Genomic DNA, 22,356 nt, shown 5'->3' with positions numbered 1-22,356 from the left:
TCCAACTATTTGTGTCAAGAATTAACGTTGATACCCATACAAATGAACTTAAAAGGGAATCCAATTCTTCCTAGCTAATATCACTAAAATGAACAAACTCTCTCTCTCTCTCTCTCTCTCTCTCTCTCTCTCTCTCTCTCTCTCTCTCTCTCTCTCTCTCTCTCTCTCTCTCTCTCTCTCTCTCTCTCTCTCTCTCTCTCTCTCTCTCTCGTGAGAGGAAAGCATCCATCCATCTACAATGATGCAAGAGAAAAAGGCTACTGACCAACTGTTTTTGGAATATTTTGGTGACCGGGGAGAGGAGGAATTCGGCCACCTTTTCCTGCACAAGGCATTTGTACCCTTGCGGTGGGCCCGTCCCATGCGTTCTTTCACCCCCAGCACTCCATTGAAACCATGAGCGTCTTGGCATCGCTTTGAGGTGTTCTTGGTTTCTAAGCAATCACCTTTGCCTCTTTACGTGCCTTGCCAAACTACAAGACCGTCTTTGTTGTTTTCTTCATGTGTGCGCTGCATGGAAAAGGCAGCTGGCCAGAGCGATGAAGTTAGCTGTGGTGCCTTGCAGACTTTAGGGTTCTTGAGTTGTCATACCAAGCTAAGCATGCATGGGCTCAAAAGGACTTTCTGGATCGGAGGAAGGGCAAAAAAAATGTTTTTTTTTAAAAAAAAGGTGTCATGGATCACTTGTGTTTTCATCAATGCAAAAGCTGGCCAGACCCTTTTTAATGGAAACTTCCATATGTGCACAACAAATATGAGCTAGCTAGTTTTCTTGATTTGAGAGCACCTGATTTTTTTTTGTTTACCTTAGTATAGTAGGTGGTAGGCACTTGGCACAGGCGGCAGTCAATTAATTAACCATGGATGGTAAATATGCAACCCCAATTATTTGCGAGAAATGACCATGCATGCATACTAAAGGTGAAAGGATACAACAACATCATCATGCATCAAATATCATCAATCATAGCCTCATATGTCTCTGTCATGAACTACAGTCAAAAGTGATTAAGATCAGTGCACGCCTCCAATCCACTCACTCTGATCTGATCTCCTCCCAAGACTAACGAGAGACTGACCAGCCGCCACTTCCCATGCGCAAACGTCCCTGGCACTCGTCATGTTGACACGTGTCCCGTCACACCTAGCTCATCACTCCTAATAAACAAGTAGTATTATATTATATTATATGTCATGTTTTTTGTATTATGTACGTGCTCTCCCAGTGGACACTTCTTATTGTTGCATTGGTAGGTGGGGCAGTGCTTTCGTACTATATGTCGGTATATGTTCTTGTATGCCTCCTTTTCGAATTTTTTTTGAAAAAATGGAGAAAACCGAGCAATTTTGGATGATTAGAGCCAATAAGAATTGTTTTCCTACGAGCCCCTTTAGTTAGAATGAAGGATTAGTTCGTACAAATATGAAATGGCTTGATACATGTTGAAGGAATTTTACCAAGAGAGGTTGAACCTCAAGAAAAATTCTTCTGTTTTTCATGTACTGCATTCAAACTTTCACAATGCACTTTAATCTTCATTCTATTGGATTCAAGATATTACGGCATAATATTCCTAATTAAGTTCTTTTCCTATTCTAGCACTTTGAGAATCCTGTTTGCGTGAGTTCCGAAGAGATCATTAGCAAACAATTTGGTGCCCTGTAGCTAGGTATACAAAGATCTCCATGCATTATCTACATATTTGATTTCTTTTCAGAGACTAGCTAGCTAGTATATATTATTATTGTTCGTACTACATGTACACCCTCTTTCTAATAATGAACAATTTGGTGCCTCGTCATTCTAGTACTCTCTAGTGACGATGACCACTTATCACAAATTAAACTTGCTTTTTAAAAAGATAAATCGTGTACGTGTGGCAGCTAGCACTCTTGGTTTTACGCTTCCTAATCCAAGAATTAATTGGGGCCCAACGCAAGCAAGCTAAGCACACTGTAGGGCATGACATTGCCACACCACCATGACCGTGACCAAGCAGATCTAGTTTGTTGATGCTGATCGACTACTAGCTAATCGCCTTTGTGATGAGAGAGATCAGCTGAGCTCGCCGCGTAATCCGATGCGACGGCGCGGCGGCTGTGTGGAAAGTGATCGAGGCCGGCCGGCCGGCCTATGGGCAATGATTGTGTTTCTTCCACGACTGAAAGCTTTGACGCCGGTGTCCGATGGTTGGATGGAGCTGCCTCCGATGGAGATGGCACGTAGGTGGGAGAGAGCTAGTCTCTGGCGCGTGCATGGATGGATGAGTTCCTGGCTAACCTTTTTATTTGCTGGTGATTTGGACGTCACTTGCATTGTGTGATGGGTGATGATTGTTTAGGACTTTTGTGTTTTTGGCACTTTATCTATTGACCATGTCAAAGCAAGCGTTCTCTATTTACGGTTGGATTGGCTCGACACATCTACTCGTGAATTTAATAAAACCATCAGGTTATGTTATAAATGTCGGAGTAATTTCATGGTGGATTTAACAAGCCTAATTTGATGTCATAAATGTTGGAGTATTTTTCTCTAAATTTAATTGATCAAAGTTCAAGTATGAATTAATTAGGGGAAAAAATCTAAACCAGGTTATGTTATATTTTAAAGTGGAGGGAGAGTATAATTTAATCTAGCAAATTGAATTGTTCTTCTCGGTGAAATATATCGCGAGCCAAAGCTGACACACTCCTTTAAGAAAATACCCTACGTATATGTTTTACATGCACGCACGCTCCTACATATATTCTATATGTCCTTGTTATTATTTTAATGTTCATCCACTCCACCAAGATTTAAGAACATAACATACATTATGAGAAGAATAACAAGAACACATCACGCTCTTTAGATCTCTCTAGCTAGATTCCATTTCCATAAATGTGCCTGAGGAAAGCAAGGTGCCCATCTCTTTTGGCAACCAACCCTTAGCAACCCATGCCACAGGCGCCCCAAGTACTCGCTCAAACCGGCGCAAAAACTAAAGCGTCATGAAACCTCACCATGGCGCCCACAAGCCAACCGCATCAACGCCTCAGGTAGTCAGGTATTTGTCCTCTTTTCCTTTCTGCGGCTGCCAATCAGCCTCCGGTTGCTTTCAGCAGCAAATGGAGTTGCCCTCCTTCTCTGATGACCTCCAATAATTCCACTTTTATGGAGCATCTATATATGCTAACAGTGATGGATATCTCCTTCAGTGCTGGCCTTTTTCCGCAGCTCGAAGGATCACGCGGCACGGTTATGAAAATAGACTAAAATAACCCCTTAAGCATATATCTAAATTACCCACCTCCGCCATTATAAAATAAAATCTAAAGTAATCCCCTAATCTTCATGTAAATTACCCACCTATATCATTATAAAAACAATACAAATACTCTCTAAATTTTTATATAAATTATCTAATTGTATCAATATTAAAGTTAAAGTAACCCTTAAATTCGAATCTAAATTATACAAGCTCTTTTACAATGATTGTAAAGTATCAATAAGTACTTTCAGGTACTTTTACCTTGAATTTTTTCTAGCCGTTGATCTATGGAAAGTATTTATAAAAATTAAATTAAATTAGTATTCGGTCCCACTTTTTGGTACTTGGTCCCATATTTTGGAAGTACCAGGTACTCTACTCTAGGTACTTCTGGGTACTTCCTATCTTTACCACCGTAGGATTTTATCAGATGAACGGCTCCTATTTTTTTCAATCATTGTAAAATTCCTCAAATTATATAATTATAATAAAATATTAAAGTGCACCAATTAAAAATTCTAAATTAAAATTCTATCATTATTAATATATTATTTATGTTATTGCTTATATAAAGATATTATCCACATTATGTGTCACCATGTAGTTATGTATGATGGAAGAGATAAGAATACCAATTTATAAATAAATAGTTCAATTAAATGTATACTAAACACACATGGAGGTGTGGTGCAAAGTAAAATTTATTGCAACTAGATAATGATAAATATGTATTTTAGAGTATGTGTTAGAATATTTAATAGATGAAAGAGGATGTGAGATATGTAATTATAATCATTAGCTATATATTTTATTTTCATATTATTTCTAATTAGTCCGCACAGTAGCACGGGTTAATAGGTTAGTGTATACAATTATTTACATACATGAAATAAAATAGGAGATAAATAGCCTTCGTAGTGGAGGAACGTAGATGCTAGCTAACCAATGACGCCTTCTTTAGGGTGACCAGCGATGTTAGCTAACCAAAACGTGCTGTATATATAATTTCTCCTTTCGGTGTTGGTCGAGCTGCGTGTGTGGATTTGCTTGCGATATGGTGCGATGGCTTGGTCCTTTTTTAGCACGTGAGTGTATTAGAAACTCACGTTGTTTAGTGCTTTAATTTGACAGTGCACTTAGCTTGTCTGCATTTGCAACGGATCACTATACCGATGCTAAGTAATTAGTCCACGGGTCATACTTTGCGGTTTGCGCCATAAATTCGAAGACGATATTCTTGTTTCCAAATATTTAAATGATTGGGCTTCTATCAAATATTCCCAGATGCGTATATATAGCGATATTGAATAGCTTTGTGTAACCATCATGAAAGAAGTAAATAATCTCAAGGATGATGTATCAGTTCCTGCACTTCACTGTGGTGCAGGAAGAGTCATAACCCGGAAAACCATAGAAAGGCCTGCATATAATTCAGACTTTAGAGACACTAGCCAATCAACCAGCAGTGTTTTTCTCTCATACCAAATCAGCATCAGCTACCAGCCAGCGAGCAGTACTGTTTTCTAATAATAAATCAGCATCAGCCACCAGACAAAATCAAGCAAACAGTGAGTATCTGTCTATCTGGCACAGAGACAGACAAAGGTTTGTTGAAGTTAACTATTCACTCAATACATTAATTCTTATTGATGCTCTTGAAAGCATGTTTTAGTTCTTCGCAACAATTTAAGAAAAAAATATGCTTATTAGTTCTTTATTAGAAATTACTTGAATGCCCAAAACCATTTCTCGAAAAAGTTATATCTGGTCAAATAATTATATTTCCAGTTAGTTTATCAGAGAAAATTAACTGACACAAGGGATATTTTAAGAGTATATATACTCAAATGGTTGTATGTGTGTCAGTCATGAGTCGTCCATCGTACTACCCCCACAGCCAGAAACGCCAGCTGGTACACTGTCAAATGCTACCTTCTTTTGGGAATGAAATACTGAAATGACATCTCATTTCTTTTTACCTTGATTTTTGTTTAGATGTATAAAGTTTTGAGTGTAAAATACGGTAGCACTTTTATTTGTATTTGATAATTATTATTCGATCATGGATTAACTAGGCTCAAAAGATTTATCTTGCAAATTATAGATAAACTATGTAATTAGTTATTTTGTTTAGCTATATTTAATATTTTATACATGCATTTAAAGATTCGATGTGACGGATAATTTTATAAAGTTTTGGAATTTTAAACGAACTAAACAAGAGGTTGGATAAAAAAGAGTCCTGACCTTCTGACGCCTGTACCCGTGTCCTTTTGGCACTTGGATGATGCAAAATGCTAGGACCACACAGCAAGTGCTGTGACGCGCGCAAACATACGGCATGTAAACTAAAATGCCCCAAAAAGCAAACAGTGGATTGTTTTTCACATTTAAATAAGTGATCTTATTATTTAACGAAGTTTTCGTTTAGCCTTCAAACAAGGATGAAGGATCTATTTTACTAAGCGAGGGCGCATCAAACAATTGAGAATAAAAAAAATGTCATGGCATGGGAAATTTAATATCCGTAAACACCCACACCTATCTGGGACAACATTTTTTCTATTTGTGGGTACAATTCATGTAAAGTTCATATAGTAAATGTTTTAGTGGAGTGTACGGCTGATTCATAATAAAAAAACTTCTTAAATTCGGAGGAAAGTAACCCCACATGAGAAAGGAGAACTAGATCAAATGGATTCTTAGATAGCTCCCTCCACTCTAATTATAATTTGTTTGACTTTTTGACCTCAAGTTTGACCACTCATCTTATTCAAAAAATTTATGCAAATTTAGTCAAATTTAAATTATTCTTGAAGAAATTTTATTATTAATAAAGCAAGCCACAATAAAAAGGTGATATTTTGCATAATTTTTTTTGAATAAAATGAGTTGTCAAACTTGGAGTAAAAAAAATCGAACGAATTATAGTACAAGAAAAATTATCATTCATCCATGCATCTTAGTATCGGTCATAATTTGGTCCGGTACTAAAGTTGGCACGAAGCCATTTTCAGTACTGGGTCCAAATTTAAAAGCGGCCAGAGCCATTTTAATACCGGGCCAAGACACATGCCGGTACTAAAAGTCTCGGTTGGTGTTTTAGCCCGGTACTAAAATGGCGCGGCCATTTAGTACTGGCCAATTACACCAACAGGTACTAAAGGGTCACCCTTTAGTACCGGTCGGTTTCTTGACCCGGTACTAAATGGTCCTCCACGGATTACATCAAAAGGAATGAATCTCCCCTCTAGTCACATGTGATGTGTAGGTGAGATGGTAGTGAATTAACGCGTGAGGTTGGATGTCATGGGTTCGAATCCTCGCGCGCGCATTTACGCGTGAAAAATTCGTGTGACTTGTGACTTGCAACGATACGCGTGTGCAGGCCTTCCAGATAAATGGGTCATTTAGTATTTCTATACACATGCATGCACAAGATGGGCAATTTTGAACGAATTATATAGATTGCGGCTTGACTCGAAGATCAGTGGACATTCTATGCAGCTTAAATGCTATCCACGGTACAGGTGCCCAACTTGTTATATTTTGGGTTCTGAAGTCACGAACACATAGAGATATCGTTGTTCTCATCTAATTAAGAATGTTAGCTTATGAATACCACAGTGTCTATGCACAAAAATAAACCATTTGCTGGCCTACCTGCTAATTTATTATATACATACTTTTCCATAGTGACTGAAGTTGGTGCATCATAGGTCCTTGTACCTTTTTTCAATACAATTTATATCCCCAAACGGATGATGATACAAGTACTGAACAGACAAGTTGTTGCCACAGAGAATTAGAAGGGTTTTATCAATTTATTTACGTACCAGATAACCGTGGGAGTTACATTTTCAGTGCAATGGTTTTAGAAATTCCTTTAATCAATCCTTGTATTGGGTATGCAAAAGCAAAGATAAGACTTCTAAAATATATGATGCTCCTCATTTCTTCAAATCTTGTGGTGTGCAAAATCATATATGCATTAGTGATTGAACCTTTGTTAATTTTGATATTGGCATTTATTTTTACCTCAAAGTGGGTGAAAACAGTCCACATTTGTCCATCAAGACAACCTATGGATGTAACTATCACCCCTAGCAATATCGTGGTCCATCCAAATTCATTGATGAAAGATATATAGTATTTCAATGCTAGAAGAAGCAATGAGAAAGTATCCCCTCTTGCTGAGTCTAGGCAAGAGTCTCGAAGTTGTCGTTAACTACGCCCTAACAACCAAGCATCCGGACCCCTGTAGTCCGGAGCCATACTCTCCCGGCATACGGCCCCGGACCCGCTCCCCGCTTGGAGAGGGTCTGGTGGCGCCACATATCCCGGGGGTAGCCCTCAGCCAAAACAGCTGGGGCCCCGGACCTCCCGCGGAGTCCCGGACCTCCCAGGAGTACCGGACCCCTGCCGGGTCCCAGACCCGGACCCTCATACACTATCCGGACCCCTCAGCGGAGTAGAACTTACACCCCGCCTGTGGCTGGTCCGGAACCGCCACGTATCACGTGCCCGCACGCAGGTGCGGGCACGCGCGCGGGGCCGCGAGACTTCCACTGGAAGAGTCGCCTACCTACCGCATTCAATGCAGTAGGCGGAAGTGCGCAATGCCATAGCAAAGCCCGAGGCGGCTTTGGCCAGGTTGCACTGTTGGTTACATGTTACCAAGGAGCACAGAGCAGTCGCTGGCGCCGCCTACTCCGCATATGTCAGCCTACTATGCCAGTTGGATACGACGGCTCGGCTTCGCCCATTAAGGCACCTACATGGTAGCCTCGACAGACTACGCCGCAAGCTACATTGCTCCAACGGGCGCCTCGCCGATGGGACAAATAAAGACTCCCCTCGGTCAGAGAGTCTACAGGACGAGGAAGCGTATCCGAGAAGAGATCCCCAACACTGTAGCACCATTAGTATCTTTCCAGTATAGTATACATCCTTGTTGGGCCCACCTGTCGGGGTCCAACGCCTGTGTACGCGTCCTCCTTTGCTCTATAAAAGGGAGACGCCCGTTAGAGAAGGACTCAGGCCCGGGGAGAAGCCCGGTTGGGCAGAGGATAGACTCATTCATATATAGTGCAATACACCAGACAGTGGACGTAGGGTATTACGCTCCGGCGGCCCGAACCACTCTAAATCCGTGTGTTCTTGCGTTCTTGCCCCCAAGCTAGATCGGCCTAATAGCTTAGCACTTCCCCGAGTACTCCCCCTCGGGGAATAGGCGGGTGCGTTCCGCCACCCGGCTGTGGGTACCCCCAAAAGCCCACGACAAAATTCATTGATGAAAGATATATAGTATTTCATTGCTAGAAGAAGCAACGAGAAAGTATGTGTTTGCCATATAAATTATATAACCATTGTTAAGAAAGTAGTTGTGTGATCCATAATAAAATATGTGCTATCAATAGATTTTGAGTATTATATACACGAATTTACTATTTTGTCCATAATCCAATCTAAAATCATAATGCTATATATAAATCTGCATATGGGAGGTAGATCAATAAAATATCTTGAATTCATTTATGCAAGATAATATTTCAAGGTAAAGACTAGTTTTAGTCCAGACAAACGTTTGGACGTCCGCACGGCCCGCCTGCATATGCCAGTCCAATCAACCGACAACCCACCAATTCACTTCTCTCATCTCCCTCTCTCCCCCCATCCATCCTCTCCTTAGTCCTCTCTCTCTTTCTCTCTCTCCTCACCTCCCCTGTCGGCCCCCTGCCACCCCTCCCTCACCCATCACTACTACAATTTGGGATTAACAAAGACGGGCAGGCCGGCAGCCCGCCTCTGTTAATGGTGGCCGGCCTGCCGGCCGTACAACCACCTCTGTTAATACCCTATGTAACTGGAGAACCGAGCTCAACATGATCGACTACAATTTACCGGATCTCTTTTGATTTTTGTAAACTTGTATTATTAGTGAACTATGAACTTTGTGACATGCATGTATCGATCGTGGATATTCATATGAATGGATGTAATATATGTTTTTATCCTTTATACGCATATCTACTGATTTGATTTTTGTATGTGCTTAAAATTCAAATTTTGTATGTGTTTCAAATTCAAATCACAAATGAAATAAGGTTTTTTTTATTTGTGAAAGTATTAATAGAGGCGGTCAGACATAAAGGGACCGCCTCAGTTAATACAGTTAACATAGGCGGTTGGATTATAGAAACCGCCTCTATTAATAGCCATTAACAGAGGCGGTTGAGTTACGACAACCGCCTCTGTTAATAAGCATTAACCGAGGCGGTTGCTTAACCGTCTTAGTAAATGCTCGATTAACAGTGACGATAGGTCTGAGGCATTTGCTATAATCACCTCAGAAAATCAATTTTGACCGACTCTGTTAAATTTACTGTAGTAGTGCGTCACGCCTCCCCTCCCCGCCGTCCTTCCCCTGCGGTGCAGGGGGCTGTGGTGGTGCTACGCGAAGCCATGGCGGCGGCGTTGCCGTGCGAGGGGCCTCACGCCGCGGTGCGGCACAGAGCCACGGCAATGGCATGCGGAGCGATGAGCTACAGTGGTGCAGTGAGGAGCCACAGCCCCTCCCTCACCTCATCATGTCTCCCCTCCCTTGTTGCGCCTCCCCTCTATGACTTCCTTCCCCTACAGCGTGCGGGGGCCATCTTCCTTCCCCTACGGCGTGCGGAAGCCATGGAGGTGCTTGGCGGAGCCGCGACAATGTCAATGCTGTGCGAGGGGCCACAGGGGTGCAGCATACAGCTGTGACCATAGCGTGTGGCATGAAGGTGGCAGTATGCGATGCAGGTTGCAGGGTGCGGAGAAACGACAGCAGGGCTCGGAGTGGCAACGGCGGTGTGCGAGTTAGTTACATCTTTATTCAGTCTTGTATATCCATTTTAATGTTGGTTCTCAGCAAAACAGTTCTAGAGAGGTAATAATATTGGTTCCTAGTAAACAATAGTAATATTCTATACAGGCATAAAAGTATAGTTCATTAAGCAATTTTGTTTCGTATCTTACATTTTCCCCAGTAAGCAATAATATTGTTCTATCTAAACATAACAATACAATTCATTAAGCAATTTTGCCGAGTACCTCACACACCATTTTTCATTCTTTTTGTTGTTTTAAGCAGTTTTGGTGAATCAAGTAGGAGGTAGCCAGCACATTGTGAGGAGCATGAGTAGGGCAAAATGCACCACAACACAAGGAAGGCAAATGTGAAAAAAAAAACAAATTTACTAGAATAGGAAACTAGTTTTAGAAGAGTGTGCCACTAGCTCCACTTGATTTCCTAATCGAGGGTGGCTGTACGGACGGTCTAACTTACGACCCGTGGTACATTAGTTGGGTTTATATTTCAATGCTAAAGAAGATAGAGTAAATTAAATGCATACCTCTTTATTTCACCAAACAGAATAAAATTAAGAACGATTAAATACCAAATTAGTATGTCTCTAGCATTAATAGAAAATATTAAAATCATTTGTAGGCACCATCTATGTTTCTTACCTCACCCTAAAGTTGTCACTATGTCACTAACAAGTAAAGCTAGAGCTAGAGCCACATCTTATGCATATCCTTTGGCATAAAAAACAGCTAGAAAAAAACGACGCGCCGAATACATGTCACTCTATTGCCAGCATTGATCAACAACCAAGAAAACACCAACACACATCATCAGTCTAGCTCCAACAATTAATTGTCATGCTAACTCCAACAATTTATCGTCACTCTAGCTCCAAAACTCCAACAAATAAAGTTGGACTCTGTTTTTGAATTAAATAAAGTTGGACCTCTTCATGTGCACCTTGTGGCATCCATGGATTTTAGCAAAACGGTAAAGCCTAAGCACCAATATAAATACGGGGCCAAAGGCCAAACCTTCTCCATCAGACCATCGCCACCTTCCACTCCCTCCCTTTCACAGTTGGAGTTGCTGATAGAATACAAAAACCGAGGAGAGAGAGAGAGAAGAAAGGGGGAGGAGGGAGGAAGGAAAAAACAGGGAGAGAGGGGAGGTTGCCAGGTGAGGGGAGAGATAAATAAACACAGTGAGGCCTCTGGCTCGGCGGCGCCCGGGATGCGGCTCCACTGTTCTCCTTCCGGCGGCGCGCCGCTGCGGGAGGCGCCAATGGCGCTGGACTGATCTGTGAGTCACCCGGTGGGTTGTCTTGTCTTTCCTTTTCTTTTGTCCCTTGATTTGCCGGCGAATTTCCGTGATTTCTTGAGTTTCCCGATGGGCTCCTACGGGATATTTTTCTCCTGATTGCTCCTGATGAAAAGGCCGGATCTTGGTGCAGCTTCTCAGGTGCCGGGCTGCCGGCGGCGGTTGAAGGTCAGACCTTGCCGGTGGAATGCACGGGCGGCGAGGCGGCGAGTCATGTTACTTCTCGCACAATTCGAGATCGGTTCCCCTGATTGCGCTCATTCCTTGATCGCTTCGGAGGTAAGATCGGTTACTTGTATTATTTGCGTTCGTGATTTGCTGCGTTTTTGGGGGCAGGGGAGATTTGGTTGGAGTATTTGATGCAAGAATTTCGGTGCTCTGGATCTTGCAGCCGAAACTGTTGCCGTTATTCGTGCTTTTGCGTTTTCACCTGACCGTCGTGTGGTCTCCTATTTGCAGGTTCAACCCTGAATTTAAGGAGGGAAAAAAGGGACCGTTTCCAGCTTGCAACTAGTTTGCTTGTGTAGATTTGGCTGCTGGAAGATTCATGCAGCTTTTAGCATTGCTGTAGAGTCGTTGTGAAGTTTGAAGGCTGTTCTGGTTATGTTGAGGGACCAGCAGGTATTGACCTTAGATTCAGCAAGCTCATCAAGCTCGGCACCTGATTTGACCCTCTCTGAAAAGCTCACTTCTGGAAGCAGCAACTGTGTGTCTGAGAGCCTGCAGGTGGCTTGGTCAGAGAAAGGAGGACAGGTGAAGGCTCCGGTGAATTGTTATAGCAAGAAGAATAAGGTTTGCAGTGGTTCAGGGAGTCCTGCAATCGAATCTTGGGGCTCTGAGATGGAGGATGCTGATCAGAACGGCGAAGTCAACACAAGTGAGCTCATCGGCGGGATTGGTCGGGAGTTGACCATCTCCTGCCTGCTCCGTCTTCCCCGGTCCTACTATTACGACGTGGCATCTGTTAACCGGTCTTTCTACTCCCTTGTAAGGTCCGGGGAGCTTTATAGGTTGAGACGGGAGGCCCGGATTGTCGAGCAGATGATCTATTGCTCATGCAATGTGCTCGAGTGGGATGGTTTTGATCCATGCCGCCAACGGTGGTTCAGCATCACTTCCATGCCTGCCATAGAATGCTTTACACTTGCTGATAAAGAATCCCTTGCTGTGGGCACCAATATCCTTGTCTTTGGGAGGAGGGTGGAGGCCCATGTTGTGCTGAGGTATAGCCTTCTAACTAACTCCTGGACAACTGGGGAGATGATGAACACACCGAGGTGCTTGTTTGGCTCAGCAAGCTTTGGTGAGAAGGCTATTGTAGCTGGTGGTATCGGTGAGAATGGTACATTGAACTCTGCTGAGCTTTATGATTCTGAGATGCAGACCTGGACCACTCTTCCAAACATGAACAGGGCGCGGCAGATGTGCTCTGGTTTCTTCATGGATGGCAAGTTCTATGTCATTGGGGGGAAGGCAGAGAAACATAATGAGATCCTTAGTTGTGCTGAGGAGTTTGATTTGGAGAATGGCACCTGGCGATTGATCCCAGATATGGCACAAGGCCTTAATGGTGGGAGCGGTGCTCCACCTCTTGTTGCTGTTGTGAATAATGAACTTTATGCTGCTGATTATGCATCAAAGGAGGTTAAAAAGTATGATAAGGAAAATAATGCTTGGATCACTCTTGGATCATTACCTGGGAGGTATACATCAGTTCATGGCTGGGGCTTGGCTTTTCGCAGCTGTGGAGATATGCTCATTGTCATTGGTGGAATCAGTGTCGGTGGTAGTGGAGTGATTGAAATTTGTTCCTGGGTACCCAATAATGGACTGCCTGATTGGAAGATCATTGGCACCCACCATTCAGGAAGCTTTGTATACAACTGTGCTGTGATGAGTTGTTGACATACAAGGGTTATTACATTATCAAAACTGTACATCTTGACCAAAAGGAAGGATAAAGAAGGCAAATTCTGCTGAGCTTGTTTACTACATGATGGGGAACTTCTGCCCCCTGGAATTTTAGGCTGAGCTGAAGGTTGGATAGAACTTTCTCATGTAGATTCTTACTTGCTTATGTCTAATCTCTTCATTTTAATTTTAATTCCATTTGGAGGGCCTGCAATTGGACATGCAGTGCAGCATTAGATTAATAATTTGGAGCAACCTCAAACATTTTGATCTTCCCTGGGTACCTTGATCAAAGTTTTTTAGCTCCAGAGAGTAGCCTTACATTGGCAAATCATTTGCCCATAGATTGTAAGAAATAAAGGAAGAAAGAAATATGTCCTTGTTGACAATCGTTGCCTTTTCTCTGTCTTTACTTGGTTAATAGTGACTGAATATTGGTGACATTTCCTTGAATTTAATGCGTAGAGTATGAGTACTAATCAGTTGTGCTGTATTATGATCTGTCTGATTTATTGATTTTCTCAAGTTTGCTTCTTGAGTGTGGAAAGCTTGTTTGGTCATTGTGAACTAACATTCTAGTTTTGGAATGTGTGAATGTCTTGGGAGATTAGTTGGCACCTTAACTTTCTCTCTATATTTTTGTTAGATCTCTTTCCTTGTAGGTTGCTAATGTCCCTCCTCCCCCCCCCCCTTCCTTCTCTCTAGTTATTCAATGCTGATATTGCATGGTCCTGTCGGCAGCTCACCTGACCATTTGCATGGATGATGGCATTAAATGGATGCTGCGTATATGTTATTCCATGTTCAAGATGATCCTAATTGTAGCATTTGAATGATAAAAATGACATGCTTCTAAAGTTTCAATTCCTTCGCAAAATAGCAGTGGATGATCCTAGGGAGATCAAAAGAATATAGGATTACTAGTCTTGAGTATTATCACCACAGCAGCAACATGGAAGGAGCCCAGTTAAAGGCTTGCACGTTAGATATATAACTATATTACATATTAAGGAATAATCACTAGCATATGTTTGGTAGAAGATAAGCATTTTTTAATCAATGAATTTAGTGCAAATTTATTTCTAAGTTCTCTTATCATGAATTGTCTGTTTATTTTGCTTAGTGTCTATGCTTAACATGGAGGTTTAACTTAGCTACAGCTATTATTTGCATTCAAGTTTACTCTATGACCAAACTGGCTAATATCTACGCCTATTAATAATGTAAGGGTTCCCTTCTGGTAGAAGCTCCCTGACTAACCTTAACCTATTGTGAGGCATCTTCTGGTTTTCCTATGAGGCTATGATGGGCGTTCCGTTAGGCGTTTGATTCCTGCTGATGGGTATTACTGAAGGGGCTGTTAGGTAAAATATATACACGATAGATACTAGCAAGAAATAAATTTTCTGTATGCATGTGCACATTTTGTTGATTATGTACACTTTTACTGGCTTGTGTGCTTTACTGTATGCTTTGCTTTCTTTTGTTTTGGTCCCCTTTGCATGTTCATGCATAGTTATGTTATTCTTCTCATATCAGTTAATTCTGTTGTGTAATGTGTTCCCTAGGCCAGATCCTTGAAACATGGAGTATTTTATTCATTTATATTGGATGAATACAATTTTTAAATTATTATACATTGACATGAAATTAGATACTAGTGGTGAGCAGAAACGACAAATTTTACTGTAACCATTGCGGAAGTCTGTTCCTGTTTCTTCTATTAAGAATGATCTTATATTCCTCTGTCCATTAAAAAGGGGATGTGGATCACTTTGCACTTCCGATGAGTGGCAGCATACCAGTTTCTAAGCTGTAGGGTTGTCTTAAAAGCGCATCAGTGTTAAAAGAAATGGTATAGATGAGTTCACATGCTTTTTTTTTGTCCAGAGACAGCTTAAAAATAAATGACCTGCAACTTTTGCACAATAATCGGTGTCTCTGTAAGACCAAGTTTCTTGGAGGATAGATGATCTTAGTGAAGCTTTTTTTTTTGAGGGATTACTCTGTTGAAGTGACCATCTGGATTGCTAGCAATTGGCTATTCTTTTCCATCTGTCTGGGCATATATACCTCTGACAACAACAACATAGCCTTTTTTTCCCAAGCAAATCATATATACCTCTGACATTTTATGATAATACGGGGAGGGATTCCTTTTCGGAACACATTTCTAGGGTGCAAGTCCTTCATGGCTATATGGCTATTGTTATAGCTTTCCTTTATTTCCAGCAGTCAAGAGAATTTATGATACCAATGATTATTTTTTAACCTGTTAAACTTGCACATCACTCTGGTTAATATAAGGTGGCTCAATTTTTTTCATAGTGCCTTCATGCTTATTGAAAAGGGCGGCCTGGTGCAAGTGGTAGTGCTTGCCGCCTGTGAACCAAGAGGTCACATGTTCGAGCGGTGGCCTCTACACATTGCACGGTGTGTGGGAAAGACCTCCCGCTAATAACCTTCCCCAGACCCCGCGCAGTGCGGGAGCCTACGGCACTGGGTACGTCCTTCATGCTTATTGAAGAACCTTTGTAATGCTTAAAGGTATATATTCTTCCTGCTTCAACAGGTAAACTATCTAGAAGGGCACAAGTAGGATGATACCCATTGTCCTCAACTCCTCATGAAACTATAGGCATGGTGACTAGTGTGGGAAATTTAGCATATACTTGGTGGTTGGGTAGTCTAGTTTGTATAATAGCCAATCATACCAAAATTGATATGTGGACTTAGCAGAAGAATAATAACTCTCTGATGAGAGGACACATTAGACACGCATATGTAAGCCCATTTTGTGGATGTCATGAATTTGTTAATACTTTTAAATGTGACCATATTTGGATATGGTTCGGTGGTGTGCATGAGTTCAGGACATTATATCTTTCCTGAGCTGTGAAGGTTTGCACTTAAAAGTATCTAAACATGTAGATTCATTAAACAGTTAAGGCATCTCTAATGTTTTGAGCAAGCTGTAAAACATTTCTGATCAATAAGTACCACCCCATTGAGTAGTGCGACGGCATAGTTTATTCGAACCTTAAGTTCATTTTGACATAAATGCGACATGTAAGGTCAATGACTCAATGTCTTAGATAAATTATTGTGCTGGTTTGCGCGCTGCCTGTGGAATACTGGAATATTATTAACAGAGCGCAAATTATGGTTAAAATGAACTGCAGTTTAGTTACTCATTCTAGCTCCTGTTGTAGAAAGTATTAGAACATTTTTCAGTAGCATTTCTTTCTTCATTTACATCCAAGGTAAATTGTGCTAATATAGGCTACATAATGCGCACAGAAGAATGTGTCAAATATAATAGAGGTAAGATATCTTCTATGTTTCAAAAACAAATCAATCTGGTCAGTTTACCTTTGTTAATGTTTATCTGAACTTAGTTGCTTCTTGGTTGTTTTTGGTTCATGCTATCATATAGGAGTTTAAATTTTTGGCAAATTGTCAAGACCCCATTAACAACGCTGTGACATTTGGGTTTGATGGCATACTTGCTCCTTCTATTATTTTCCCTCTTTTGGTACCTTGTAACATAAATTGTATTTTTTGGGGTTTATATCTGATTCGAACTTCGGTTTCTATTGGTTGACTTTGACATTGAATAGCATCTTTACAACTAATCTGTCCCCCATTCTCTGAACACAGTATTAACAAAGTGGTTGGCTTTCATCCGTCAGCTCTACTCCCAAAGTAATTTCTAGAATGCCAAGTTTATTCTTTTAAAAAAAAGAATGTCAAGTTTATGTTCATGTTCTTTTATTGGGACAAAATATCTATGGATTGCTCTTCTCACTAACCAAGAGAAAAACACCTTTTCTAGGGATAATTTCAGTGGAGAACAAACTAAAGCATGGAACAAGTATATGGCATTGTGCTTCACCTGGAGAACCAAGAAAATTAAAGCAGAAGACAATCAATCAAACAAATAGTGTTACAAGTGCGACAAGTCTCTAAAACAGAATCGAATCAGTCCCTACATCTTGTTGGAGTATATTGAGCCCATGTATAGAGGCCCATGTATAGGAACTATATATCCCACCCTTCTAGGGTTTGAAGGAATATACAATCCATTATTCTCTCCTACATGGTATCAGCTAGCCTTCTCTTCCTCTAGCTGCCGCCGCCGCCTCCTCTCCTCTCCTCCTTCTCTCCCCTCTCCTCCTTCCTTCCTCCTGCCCCCTGACCAGCCAGCAGCCGACCTGGCCTGGGGGGTGGGACCATAGTCACAGGATTCGGGGTCGATGCCTCGTCCCTCGACCCGGGAACGCCGTTCCGATTCGAGGGTCGGGGTCGAAGAGGGTCAGTGTCCCATTCAAGGTTGTATCGTGTCCCGGTTTAAAAGGGGTCGCAGCCCCATTGCTAGCAGATTTAATTGGGCTAAGGAGGTTAATGACTGTGGATTGGTATGGTTTTTGTTAGACAATGAGCTGAGTACGTGTAGCATGGTCTAAATGTACTCTTTTATACATTTCTTATATGCTTCTGCATATTAGTTTCTTCATTAGTAGCACATATATAGTTTTTGTTTTATAAAGACACATCGATCCGAAGATATCGACCCCGATGAATCAGGGTCGCGTTCCACATAATAATTTATCGTTCCATAGATATATACCCCATTCGTACCACAATTTTATAAAGTGACGACCCTCGACTCTCGACCCCGTTCCTCGACCCGGTCGACCCAGGGACTTTGTGACTATGGGTGGGACCAGGCCGCACTGGCGCAGTCCTTCGGCGCCATGGGGCGGACGCCGCCGGTCAGCACCGAGTGGATCGCCGACTCGGGTGCCTCCTTCCACACCACCCCATATGCCGGTATCCTCTCTTTTGTCCGACCCCCACACCCCTCTTGTCCTTCTTCCATCATGATTGGTGACGGGTCTTGCCTTCCTGTCACCGCTGTGGGTTCTGCTCCTGGTTCTTTTCTTCTTTCCAATATCCTTGTTGCTCCTCAGATGGTTCATAACCTTCTTTCCATTGCTCCTGGTTCTTTTCTTCTTTCCAATATCCTTGTTGCTCCTCAGATGGTTCATAACCTTCTTTCCATTCGTCAGTTTACAGCTGACAATTCTTGTTCCGTCGAGTTTGATTCTTCTAGCCTCACTGTAAAGGATTCGGCCTCCCGGCGTCCGCTACTCCGGTGTGACAGCACGAGGCCCCTTTACACCCTTCGCCTTCCTTCTTCCGCTGCACCAATTTCGCCTTCTTCGTCGTCTGCCGCTTTTGCCGCGACGCCGTCTTCCACCACCTGGCACCGCCGTCTTGGTCATCCTGGCCGCGATGTTCTGGCTCAACTCAGTCGTAGTGTCGATGTTCCTGGTACTAGGGCTCCTGCTGAGCCCCTCTGCCATGCGTGCCAGCTCGGTCATCATGTTCGGCTCTTTTTCTTCTTCTTCTTCGCATGCGACGCATGCATTTGATCTTGTTTACTGTGACCTGTGGACCTCTCATGTACTTAGCCTTTTTGGTTATAAGTACTATCTGGTGGTGGTCGATGACTTCTCACACTACTCTTGGACGTTTCCTTTGCGCGCCAAGTCTGAGACCTTCCCCACCCTCCTCCACTTCTTTGTCTGGGTGTCCACTCAGTTTGGCCTCACCGTTAAGGCCATCCAGTGTGACAACGGGCGGGAGTTCGACAACTCCACCTCCCGTTCTTTCTTCCTCTCTCGGGGTGTTCAGCTGCGTATGTCTTGTCCGTATACCTCTCCACAAAACGGCAAGGCTGAGCGGATGATTCGCATGACGAACGACGTCGTGCGCACCCTTCTGATCCAGGCATCTCTGCCCTCGCGCTTCTGGGCTGAGTGCCTCTACACCGCCACCTACTTGCTCAACCGTCTTCCGTCCACTGTTTCTCCTGCTCCCACTCCACACCACGCTCTTTTCGGTACCCCTCCTCACTACGACCACATTCGGGTCTTCGGGTGTGCGTGTTACCCTAACACCTCTACCACTGCTCCTCACAAACTGGTGTCCCGCTCGACTCGTTGTGTGTTCCTTGGTTACTCCCCTGACCACAAGGGGTACCGATGCTTTGACCTCACCTCTCGCCGCATCCTGATCTCCCGACACGTCGTCTTTGACGAGTCGGATTTTCCCTACTCCACTTCCTCCACACCTTCTCCTGACCCCGAGCTGGAGTCTCTGTTTCCGACTGACCCGGTGGTTCCGCCACCTTTTCCTGTCTGTCCTTTCCCTACAGGTTTTTCCGGTACACCAGCACCGTTCCCGGTGATCCCTGCTGTGCCAAGTGCGGCCCCGGTGCCCGCAGTCGCGCCACGCGCGGCCCCCGGACCTCCGATCGTGCCGCGCACGGACCCGGTGTCTCTTGCTGCGCCACGCGCGGCCCCGGTCTCCTGCTGCGCCACGCGCGGCCCCGGTGCCTCCCTCTGCACCTGCGCGGTACGCTCAGCCGGTGCGGGTGTACCAGCGTTGTCCGGTGCCGACTCAAGCGCCACCGCTGTACGCTCGGCCGGTGTAGGTGTACCGGCGCCGGCGCCGGCGCCGACTCTGGCTCCGGAGGCTTCTGCGAAACCTACACCGGAGTCGTCGCCCCCGCCATCTACACCGGAGCCGCTGCCGCCTCCGCCTCCGCCGACTCGCTCTCGAGTCGAGTCGGAGGTGTTCCACCCGCCAGTCGTCTATCGGGATCCTCGGCATATCCATCCCATGGTGACTCGGCGGATGGCGTCTCAGGCCGCGACTCTCTCCGCTACCGAGGGTGAGCCGCGGGTCTCTCCGGTACCCTCCTCTGTCCGCGACGCCCTGGCGGATCCTCACTGGCGTCGCGCGATGGAAGAGGAGTACGCGGCTCTCCTTGCCAACCAGACGTGGGACCTCGTGCCGCGTCCGTCTGGTTGCAATGTGGTCACCGGCAAGTGGATCTGGATGCATATGCGTCGGGCTGATAGCACCAGCTGGATGTGAAGAATGTGTTTCTTCACGGCACTCTGTCAGAGACAGTGTACTGCTCTCAGCCGGCGGGATTTGTAGACTCGAGTCGTCCGGATATGGTCTGCCGGCTCAACAAGTCCCTCTATGGTCTGAAGCAGGCTCCTCGGGCTTGGTACTCTCGGTTCGCCACGCTCTTGCTGACTTTGGGCTTCACCGAGGCCAAAACTGACATTTCTCTGTTCATCTACCGCCGTGGGGATGAGACTGCCTACCTGCTGCTCTATGTTGATGACATTGTGCTCACCGCCTCCAGTCAGCAGTTGCTTGAGCGCATCATCTCCTCTCTGCAGCAGGAGTTTGCTATGAAGGATCTTGGTCAGCTCCACCACTTCTTGGACGTTACGGTTGAGACTCGCCCGTCTGGCCTGTTCCTTCACCAGCGGCAGTATGCACTCGACATTCTGGAGTGAGCTGGAATGACTGATTGCAAGCCATACTCCACTCCTGTCGATACTCAGGCGAAGTTGTCTGCTGATCTGGATAATCCCGTGGCTGATCCTACTGCTTACCGGAGCCTTGCCGGTGCCTTGCAGTACCTGACATTCACCCGGCCGGATCTCACCTATGCTGTTCAGCAGGTCTGTCTTCATATGCATGATCCCAGGGAGTCTCACCTTGCTGCGCTGAAGCGTCTCCTCCGGTACGTTCGTGGCACTGTTGGCTTCGGCTTGGTTCTTCACCACTCTCCCACCTCTGAGCTGGTGGTCTACACCGACGCTGACTGGGCTGGCTGCCCGGACACTCGCCGCTTCACTTCCGGCTACGCTGTCTTCCTGGGCGGCAACCTGGTCTCCTGGTCGTCCAAGCGGCAACCGGTTGTCTCCCGCTACAGTGCTGAGGCGGAGTACCAGGCTGTCGCTAACGGCGTGGCGGAGGCGTCCTGACTTCGACAGCTCTTGGCAGAGCTCCACAGCCCGCTGGCCAAGAGTACGCTCGTCTACTGCGACAACGTCAGCTCCGTGTATCTCTCCACCAACCCCGTCCAGCACCAGCGGATGAAGCACGTGGAGATCGACCTACACTTCGTGTGCGACGGAGTCGCCATCGGCGATGTTCGGGTACTCCATGACCCGACCACCTCCCAGTTTGCTGACATCTTCACCAAGGGACTGCCCTCCTCGATCTTCTCGGAGTTTCGCTCCAGCCTCAACGTAGCAGGTGGCTAGTTGTGGCTTCAAGGGGTCTTTGTCCTTTGTACTTTCTTTTTGTACAGTCTTGAACACCGCTGCGTCGGTAGTTCAGACTGCGGGGGGTGTTAGTTTTCTTGTTGTCCAGTCTTGAACACCGCTGCGCCGGTAGTTCAGACTGCGGGGGGGTGTTGGAGTATATTGAGCCCATATATAGAGGCCCATCTAGAGGCCCATGTATAGGAACTATATATCCCACCCTTTTAGGGTTTGGAGGAATATACAATCCATTATTCTCTCCTACACATCTGATGGTGATGTTCTTTAATTACATGCTGTTGATTTTTTCCACTAATTGTTTAATCACAGGCTCCTCATTTCCTTCATATGTGATGCAGGGTTCAAGTTTAGTAGAATCTCCAGCGTAACCGCTCCATTAGCTGCATCTGTCTTGGTGGCTACATGGTGGTGAAGGTTTCGATGGCAAGTATCCAAACTTGAGCACTATGAATAATCTATGCAGGGGAAATCAATGGTGAGTATCCAAAAGCTTCTTGTTTACACGTCTGAGCCAATTTAGTCACAGTTGGTATGATGTAAATATGCAATTTGGGTATTTTCGGAATTCCTCTCCAAAGCAAGATGTGGCGTATAAAGTTATCGCTAAGGAATTTGTCCTGCGGTATATTGTTCTTGATGCACCTACTTTGGTGCATAAAGTTGCCAATGTCACTGCTTTATGGTCATGATGTGTCTATATTTTGTTGGTTTGTAGTCCAATGATGTGTGCCCCCCTATTAATTTGCTCAGGTGACAGCCTATAAAGTTAGATTAGATGCAACTCAATGGGCTGAAGGATGTGTCAATTACTCAATTATTTTTTGGATGTTGCCCTTGTCCTTGAGAAGGGAAGTCATTACCAAATGTA

General features: G+C 44.3%; 1 protein-coding gene across 7 annotated transcripts; it reads left to right on the top strand.

The window, feature by feature from the left end:
* Nucleotides 1-11,141: 11,141 nt before the first annotated feature.
* On the top strand, nt 11,142-22,356 carry LOC120684521 (F-box/kelch-repeat protein SKIP11-like). 7 transcript variants are annotated; one of them, XM_039966371.1, is made up of 7 exons: nt 11,143-11,409; nt 11,549-11,694; nt 11,875-13,453; nt 15,655-15,829; nt 16,987-17,031; nt 17,162-17,278; nt 21,827-22,356. In XM_039966371.1, exon 3 carries the CDS (start codon nt 12,019-12,021, stop codon nt 13,318-13,320), a length of 1,302 nt encoding a protein of 433 aa, XP_039822305.1. In that variant the 5' UTR covers nt 11,143-11,409; nt 11,549-11,694; nt 11,875-12,018; the 3' UTR covers nt 13,321-13,453; nt 15,655-15,829; nt 16,987-17,031; nt 17,162-17,278; nt 21,827-22,356. The 7 variants fall into 7 exon arrangements, with proteins under 7 accessions (XP_039822311.1, XP_039822310.1, XP_039822308.1 ...); XM_039966377.1 differs by having other exon boundaries at nt 11,142-11,409; nt 15,655-17,031; XM_039966375.1 differs by having other exon boundaries at nt 11,143-11,397; nt 15,655-17,031.

This window comes from Panicum virgatum, chromosome 8N (assembly GCF_016808335.1).
Source record: "Panicum virgatum strain AP13 chromosome 8N, P.virgatum_v5, whole genome shotgun sequence".
Taxonomy (NCBI): domain Eukaryota; kingdom Viridiplantae; phylum Streptophyta; class Magnoliopsida; order Poales; family Poaceae; genus Panicum; species Panicum virgatum.
Note: the sequence above shows the minus strand (reverse complement) of the source record. Positions and strands in the feature narration are given on the sequence as shown.

Bases quoted from the DNA above. Each gene is read 5' to 3' on its own strand.
- LOC120684521 (XM_039966374.1), top strand. From the start codon at position 12,019: ATGTTGAGGGACCAGCAGGTATTGACCTTAGATTCAGCAAGCTCATCA.